Source organism: Chenopodium quinoa, unplaced genomic scaffold, assembly GCF_001683475.1.
Source record: "Chenopodium quinoa cultivar QQ74 unplaced genomic scaffold, ASM168347v1, whole genome shotgun sequence".
NCBI lineage: Eukaryota > Viridiplantae > Streptophyta > Magnoliopsida > Caryophyllales > Amaranthaceae > Chenopodium > Chenopodium quinoa.
The window spans coordinates 2,697,101-2,706,043 of record NW_018743285.1 but is presented as its reverse complement, the minus strand read 5'-3'; the positions used below and the strand labels follow the sequence as shown (position 1 = coordinate 2,706,043).

At 35.8% G+C, this 8,943-nt stretch overlaps 1 protein-coding gene across 1 annotated transcript; it reads left to right on the top strand.

The window, feature by feature from the left end:
- Positions 1–234: 234 nt before the first annotated feature.
- LOC110735721 (fructose-1,6-bisphosphatase, cytosolic-like) lies at positions 235–6,658 on the top strand. Its single transcript, XM_021915906.1, has 12 exons — positions 235–916; positions 2,409–2,456; positions 2,552–2,626; positions 2,712–2,773; positions 2,934–3,000; positions 3,115–3,228; positions 3,459–3,545; positions 4,679–4,749; positions 4,824–4,889; positions 5,522–5,608; positions 5,710–5,785; positions 6,306–6,658. Exons 1-12 carry the CDS (start codon positions 758–760, stop codon positions 6,417–6,419), a joined length of 1,026 nt encoding a protein of 341 aa, XP_021771598.1. The 5' UTR covers positions 235–757; the 3' UTR covers positions 6,420–6,658.
- Positions 6,659–8,943: the final 2,285 nt, after the last annotated feature.

The following is an 8,943-nucleotide window of genomic DNA, read 5'->3' as shown; positions in this document are numbered from 1 at the left end:
TTATTAATTTAAATTTAAATAACTTTTGACGAAAGAAATACTAAAGAATAATTTATTATTAGCAAGAAGAAAAAGTGAGGTATGTGTATATCCATTGGCAACGCAATTAACACAAAGATGACATGTCATTGACATCAACATCCTCATCAAAAAAGATCAACCAATGAGTTAAAATATTAGATAAACCAGCACATAACGTCCATATATATTGACAATTATACACATTTTCCAAAAATAAAATCTCCCCACTTTCACAATATTTCCTAGAAGTGCTAAAGTGTCAAAAATATCTTCCAAACCAAAACAAAAGCTGTCATAACATCCCGAATCAACAAACAGCACTAGAGGTGGCAATCAGATTATCCGGTTCTAGTCGAGTCGGGTTAGTTTTATCAGGTCAAAATACACGCACAGAATAACGACGAAATTTGTTAGATCATCCGATTTTAGTCGAGTCGGAATAGTTTTGTCAGGTCTAGATACACGCGCAGAATAACGACGAAATTCGTCAGATTGTTCGGTTCTAGTCGAGTCGGGTTAGTTATGTCAGACACGGGCACATAAAAACGACGAAATTCGTTATCTGCAGACTGCAATACTGAGAGGCAGGCAGAGAGTTTTACCTCATCATCTCCAAACCCCACTTTCTCTCCTCCTTTGACGTCCCATCCTAATTCCCTATATTATCACATACATACCCACCAACCAATCAACTGTTCCAAACTTTAAGGAGATAGAAAATCAAAGGAAGAAGAAGATGGATCATGCAGCAGATGCTAGGTGCACGGACTTGATGACCATAACACGGTACGTGTTGAATGAGCAGACTAAACATCCCGAGTCTCAAGGCGATTTCACCATTCTTCTCAGTCACATTGTTCTTGGTTGCAAATACGTTTGCTCTGCTGTTAACAAGGTTCATTATCTTCTAAATTTTTATCAGAAATTTTATGGTTTTTTTTTTTTTTTTTTTTTTTGGTGAAATGGTGGTTTGAAATGACTCGATTGAATACTATTTAAGTCATATTCAAGTCATTTTTATATATTTTTCCTTTGATTTCGGCTAACTAATTTATCGGAACTTTTATTATGTATTCGGATATACCTAGAGTTGAATGTACCCATTCTCGTGTATTGTTATACTAAGAATTTGCATACAATATGTGGGTCAATGTTATTTTGGAGATTAAATTTATAGGTGGGGTCAAATTTGCTTATTGTAAATTATGATTTTACTATACCCATTAAAATTCTGAGTGTTAATGGAGTTATGGTCCCTTTTATTTAAACCTGGGATGTCACTGTCAACTTTTTAGTTTGGACGATGAAAGAATTCGGTCAAATTTATTGTTCTGTAAATTTTTCCAATGCAAAATTTCGTTAATTAATTGTGACATAATGTTTGACTTGATTTTTTTTTTTTTTTTTTAAATTTTGGGTTAAGCTCCATTTGATGGATTTTACATACTTGATGAAAGAATTCGGTCAAATTTATTGTTCTGTAAAAATTTCCAATGCAAAATTAATTGTAACACAATGTCTGACTTGATTTATTTTAATTTGGGTTATGCTCAATTTAATGGCTTTTACACACTTGATGAAATTTGATAAGGGATAATGTAGGTGGTACTGGAAGTTGTTTTTAGCTGTATTAAATTGATTATTGTACTAAAATATGGTTGCTTAGATATTACGGATGATTGTTAGTTCAATCCGTACTTCATTGACTATTTTGGATAGACATAAGCTAAGAAGAAGGATGTAATGATGCTACTACCAAGTCATACATTTTTATCTGTAATTGAAGAAGGTGGTGTACTAACTTACACGTCTTGAAACACCCGATTCGTTTTCGGTGTATACAACGGAAAGTGATGTGTTGATGCCAACAAAAGTCTTAGGAGGTGGTGTCTTAGGATTAAATCCGGTCTACATCAATGATCTGTTTAGATCTTTATACACGCGCATGCAAGGGAAGTGAAGTTGACCGGATTTGATCCTAGATTTGGGGTATAATTTTTAATCTTTCAGTGTATAGAGAGTCACAAAAGGGAATGGTATGGACGTGATTTAGGATGTGTTATCTTCACTTGATATAATGTGCTTTGATTTGAATTTTATAAGCTCTAATTTAGTCTAATTTGTGGTTTGGTCTGATCTGCTCCTATTTGCCTGAATTTCAATCATATTTGTACACCAATATAATAGGAAAAAAAAAAATTGATATATTTTGACAATAAACAATTGGAAAAAAATGTGATCTGGTTTGGTGTGAAAATTTCAGTTTTCATTTCTGTTTTATTTGGTATGATTGAATAAGTTTCAAAAACAAGGTGAAGAGAACATATTTTTAATTCTAAGTTTTGGATAAACATTCATTATTTATATTATCAATGTTTACTTAACAGGCTGGTCTTGCCAAGCTCCTAGGACTTGCAGGAGAAACTAATGTTCAGGTATTAACATTTCAAAGATAATTTTTGTTAGACACTCAGACACATTGTAAAATTTCCCAGTTGTTTAATGTTCTTTTGATTGTATTATACATTAGGGTGAAGAGCAAAAGAAGCTAGATGTGCTCTCAAATGAAGTTTTTGTCAATGCCTTAACAAGTAGTGGCCGAACTGTAAGTAGTGATCGAGATTCTTAGCCTTGGTTCTTATGATGAATTCCTTAAGTAATATCTACTAAAAGATGAAACGTGTTTGCAGTGCATTCTTGTTTCCGAGGAGGATGAAGAGGCAACATTCGTTGAGCCAGCTCTACGTGGAAAGTGAGTATAGCCACTCCCCTACTGGTTCCCTATTTGCTGTGTGCAATTTCTTTCTTTACAAACTACAAAAAAAGATCACATGCCAAGTACAATTGTTTCATTATGATCATCTTTGCTTATGTTAGACGTTTAAGATGAACTCTACACCTTGGTTTTTCAGGTATTGTGTTGTATTTGATCCTCTGGATGGATCTTCCAACATCGATTGTGGTGTTTCAATTGGCACAGTAATGCATCTCAGCCTTTGCAATGTTTCTCTGTTGGAGCTATTTTATAATCTTGATAACCTTTATTCTGTGCAGTGATGTAATTAACAAGCTGGCTTGTTTTATTTCACTTAGATCTTTGGGATTTACATGGTCAAAGATTTCAAAAATGTAACTCTTGATGAGGTCCTGCAACCTGGAAAGCATATGGTGGCAGCAGGTTATTGCATGTATGGGAGCTCTTGCACGGTACTAATTATTTCCTTCTTAGTTGCTTAGTTTTGTCATTGTGCTGAATTATTTCTACAATCTGCTAGCAATGTGGTACCTGTTTGAATGTGCAAAATTTACTACTTGTTAGTAACAAGGAATTATGTAATGGTAGCCTGCTCCTCTATTCTTTCTCTATTCCGTTACTGATCACATGTCTGCACAATTATTTCTGCGTATAAACATGGCAATTTCTGCTGTTTTTACAGCTTGTATTGAGCACTGGAAGCGGTGTCAATGGTTTCACTCTAGACCCATCTCTTGGAGAGTATATTCTAACTCATCCAAACATCAAGGTACACTCTCATCATTTACTGGTGCATGTATTTACAAAAGTATGCTAAATTAGCTTCTGTATGGTTTAGATATGAACTGCTGAGATGGTGTAAATAAAATTTTGCTTTAGGATTTATTTAAGTAATCAAATTAACCCGTAACCATCTTTGTCTACTTGTCTAGAATTAGACACCAAAGAGATTTATACTAGAGATTAGTATGAAAACAGTAAGTAAACAAGCTAGATAGAGATAGGAAATGGCAGCCAAGGGATAGATTGTATTATCAAACAGAAAATTCAATAATACAGGGCCTTCTTTCGAGAGGAAGGTGCTCTCCAAAACAAACTCAACAAATTTCTGCATGCATTCCCCTTGACCCCAAACTCCTATTAATACCCAAAAATGAAGCAAGCTAACAAACTCTAGAAGCAGCTAGCAAAAGGAATCAAAATAACAAACTTATTCCTGAATTACTACTTTACCCTCTCCCCAAAACTGATTTCGTAACAAACTTCCATCTCATCAAGTATTATTTTTTGGCCTTCTTGCATAAGTGAAACGAATACGAGGCTTGGGCTGATCCCTTGCAATTTCAAGAGAGGTATGATTTAAAGACATGATTAATATCGTAAAATACTCTGTTACTTAAGATTAAGAGTACCCTCTTGGAGATACAGCAGTGAAGTGTGCTGTGTCAAGAGCAGGTAGTAAAGTCATATGGGTGCTACAGTTTTCCTCCCTTCTTATAAAAGATCAAGCTGATGTCTTAGAACAATTACAAGGAAATACATGGATCCTTAGTTTCGAAGTATTAGAACGACAAAGAAGTTGAGAGGCGAGAAGAGTGAATAGCCTGTTGTGCCTCTTGGCTTTGCAAGAGATGACCATGTGGAAACCAACTTTTGAAAAGTAGGCTACCGATCAGAGTATCACTGTAACTTATGCCAGTTTGTCAGTTTCAGTTTCAAATGAAGTCCATACTGTTTAGCAATAGCAAATACCTTCATTTTATTGACTGAAACTGTAAACGGAGCACTTTTTGTTTCAGGATGATAATCTCACGAGTTGTATGCAAGAGATGCATGCATTAAGAAGATTTTAGCCTCTTTTATTTTCTTTTTGATTATCTGGATTCTCTTTTTCTTGCGCAGATCCCAAAGAGAGGTAAGATTTATTCAGTGAATGAAGGCAATGCAAAGAATTGGGATGGCCCAACAACGAAGTATGTAGACCTTTATTTAATCTATGATTGTCCTTTTATTTGGTGTTGCTATACTGAACCCTTGCCTATTTTAGGTTTGTAGAAAAATGTAAGTTCCCCACTGATGGTTCTTCGCCAAAGTCTCTCAGATACATTGGAAGGTAATGTGATTCTTTATCATGAAATAGCTACTCCTGCTAAGATTGAATGATCATTTGTTGAATATTGTCAGTTGCATCTATAACTTGTACAAATTATAGAAATGTAAGAGACCGCCAATTGTGCCTTTATTGCTGCCATTCTATAGAACTGAAAGACACAGATGTATTCATAATCATAGGGAAGATGTGGGGTAGAAAGAGCTAACAAAAGGGCCGGCTGCCTGACCAACTGAATTTTAATAGAAATGCTTGCTTAGCAACGAGCTATTTTACTTTAGTAAGGAAGGTAGTGGGTTGAAATGGGATCAGGCCGATGGTTATCTAATGCATTCATGCATCTAGTATGGCTTGCAATATAAGCTCCTAGCAGCTGTTATGCTTTACAAATAAACCCTTCAAGATGTTTCATTCAAACTTCATAAGGTGCTACAATGATAGTGCTTATAGCATCCTAAATAACCTCTGTTTCATATTCATGTCCTATGGAATTGTGGTGCCTGTTGTGCTAGCGGTAATGCTATGATTATACAAGTGTATTAGGCTCGTTCTCTGCATCTGTATGTATGTAATTATGTATGCGTGATTTTGTTAGAATAAGGACCGTCCCTAAAGATTTCACCTATTTCATGTAGTATGGTAGCCGATGTTCATCGCACTTTACTTTATGGTGGCATCTTTATGTACCCCGGTGATAAGAAGAGCCCTGATGGAAAACTACGGTATGTCTTGTACTCAAGGGTCATATGTATGTACATAAATACTGAAATTTGCTACAAGTACTGTTATTAACATCTTGTTTATGCTATATTATGTGAATCAGAGTTCTCTACGAGGTCTTTCCAATGTCATTCTTAATGGAACAAGCAGGCGGACAAGCTTTTACAGGCAAAGAGCGGGTAATTCACTAGATGTACCTTGCTCTTTTTAGGCTGGCATATATGAAATTCTTATATTCTTTTTGGTTTTGTATATCTCAGTTTTAGAGTTGATCAGTTAGCAACTAGCAATATCTACCTGTAATGGGGACAACAAGTATCCACAATCCACTTAACAAAAAGTTACTAAATACATAGGTTGGTCTTAGGGATCGGTAAAATTTTACTGATCTCAACCACCACAAGCCTCTAAAGTATCATCCATTTGAAATACTATTACAATTAATAATTTGTAGTACCACAACTCCACTAGTCTCAAAAGCACTACCCCGCATATTTAATTTACTTTAATAAAGACTGTTTTATTGATTTCCGAGATCAACTCAAAATTCCTTAATAGGTGGGGCTTGCCTAATCTTCTTGTCCCTTTAATATTAGATAGCTGTGCTCATCACTTTGAAATTATAATTATGCTTGATTTCAACTGAACACAATTTAGCCTATCAACTGCTGATTGATCTACTGTAATTGTTTATGGCAGGCACTTGACTTGATCCCAAAGAAGATCCACGAGCGCTCGCCGGTATTTCTTGGAAGCTATGATGATGTTGAAGACATCAAAGCCCTGTATGCTGCAGCAGCAAAGAATGCTTGAGCTTCAGCATTTGTTGGATCCACCTGAAATCGCTTCTATCGGATCCAAAGTTGCAATTCCTACATTATACAGTGGTTACAAGCAAACTATGTGCAAGTATATATATGCCCCATAAATGTGCATAACGTAGGAATATTGTACATTTGTGTGAGCACTGATCAATTGTCAAACAACTACTGAGTATATTTCATACTTAATGCCAATGCTAAATTGAAATCTTGCAAATCACCTTCTTTTCACTCTTTTACTTGGCTACTCGGACATGATTCCAGATTGTCCAAATCACAATTGATGCAATGTACGGGTGCTAAACTTTTTAATACAGTAAAAAAAAGATGAGGAGATAAGAGATACATAATGCTATTGGTTTGAGTTTTTTAAACCAAGTATAGATAGATAGACTGTTACATTAAGATTCTAACTACTTCCTCCGTTTCTTTATACTTGCAACACTTCTCTAAAATAGAAACGTCACAATAGTTGCAACACACTGTAAAAGGAAGGTTATTATGGTGAAAATTGTGTTATTATCTTTATTTAAATCTCATGGTCCACTTGGTTATCCTCCTAATACCTCTTAACCTCATTTTAAGTGTGTTATATCATGTGAGGTCCACTTTTCTTAAATACCGTGATAAAGTATGTGTTGCAACTATAAAGAAACAGAGAAAGTATTTATTAAAAACTAAGTAAGTCAATAACTAACTTTATCAATCACTTAAAACCTACATCTATATGACAATATATGTATAACTACTATAAGGTTGTACCCATAAAAGTACACAAGATATTGTATTGTATGCAACAATATAAAACTTGTAAAAATTTCATTTTCTTGTTTTGTAATGGTGCGTAGTTAACTAGTTAACGTTAGTGGGCCCCACATTAAAAAAAAAAAAAAACTTTGATTATAACACCACAAAAAAAAATTAAAAAAATGGTTTCACCACCACTTAACTTTTCCATCCAAAAAATCGTTAGTGGGCCCCACATTGTACACGTGTCAATTATTTATTGGATAAAAAACACGTGTCACTATACTATTGGTTTAAAAAATAAAAAAAAAAAAAAGAAAAAAAACCCTAAACAACCTACCAAAGCCCACCCCACCACCTGCACCACCTGTCCCCCACCGCCGACTGCCTAACCCAAGTCGCCGGCACTCCTGCCCCACCAAAACCGGCGAAACCCTCCCTTCCCCCTCCCCGAAAACCACCCTAACCCTGCCTTATCACCTTCACAACCACAACAAATTAAAAACACTCGGCGGTCAGGGGTTGGGTCTGGGTGGGTCGACGACGGTTTCAGGTCGGGGAGACAGCGATGGGGGCTGGGTTGGGGTGACGGCCGCGGTAGGGCGTGTTTTAGGGTGGGCGAAACAGAGAGGAGGCTCTTTGGGGGTGGTTTGTGGTTGTAAGGAGGTAGGTGAGGTGAGGTTTAGGTGGCTGTGGGGTGGGTTTCGGGGGCTGCAGGTTGAATTTCAGTGGAATTGGGGGTGGGGAGGGGAGGGGAGGGGGGCTAGTGGTTTCTGGTTGGGGGGAGGTCGTCCGGTGGGGGAGGGGCTAGCAGGGGGTTTTCTTTTTTATTTTAAAGTTTTTTTTTTATTTTTTTTAATCTAATAGTTGATTGACACGTGTACTATGTGGGGGCCCACTTAACGTTTTTTTTGGATGACAAAGTTAAGTGGTGGTGAAACCAATTTTTTCGGTTTTTTTTTGTGGTGTTATAATAAAAGTTTATTTTTTTGTGGTGTTATAATCAAAATTTGGGGTTTTTTTTAGGTGTTATTTTCTAAAATTTATATTAAGGTTTTGGTGGAATTAAAATATTTTAACTTTTTGAATGGTTATCGGAAGGATTGCATAAAATTACTTGATTGAAGTTTTGGCGCAACATGATTAAAATTAACTTAGCAAGTGACATGGCATCTTGCTTGACATGTCGCACACACATTAGCCAATACTAACAAGTTTAGAATTTTACTTTCTTTCTGTTTACTCGAAGTTTTCTCTTAAGCGTGCTTTACTTAAAGCATTACTCTTTCTCCCACTCAAAGCTCCACTTAAATTTAACATGCACAACAAAATATCATTCAAGTTCCTTCCCAAATACAAGATATTACTCAAACCTTTAACCAAATTATCCATATAAGAAAACATCTATACTAATAACTTCCCAATTTTAATTGAAATGAAAAACCAGACTCTATGAAACAATAACATGGAAGTTGGAATGACATAAACCTGGATGCATCCTTTAGGAGGACATATTCAATATAGCATTACCACATTTAATTTCTACTCATAGTTAATTATTTCATGGTAATTTTAGGGATGACAACTCCTTCTCCCATACCCAGTTACCCACCTAATATCTCTATATCCACTATTTACCAATATTACCTATGGCGAGTATATTTACCAATATTAATATCCATACCCGCACAAGTGGATAAAAATATAAATCTACGTCAGCTTCATCACCCAAGTGGATATCCACACATGTCTACATGTTTATTATCCGC

Excerpts from the sequence above, each read along its gene's own strand:
- LOC110735721 (XM_021915906.1), top strand. The coding sequence starts at position 758 with ATGGATCATGCAGCAGATGCTAGGTGCACGGACTTGATGACCATAACA. Across the intron at positions 4,890-5,521 it reads TCTCTCAGATACATTGGAAG|TATGGTAGCCGATGTTCATC; the intron begins GTAATGTGATTC and ends TATTTCATGTAG. Across the intron at positions 5,786-6,305 it reads CTTTTACAGGCAAAGAGCGG|GCACTTGACTTGATCCCAAA; the intron begins GTAATTCACTAG and ends TGTTTATGGCAG.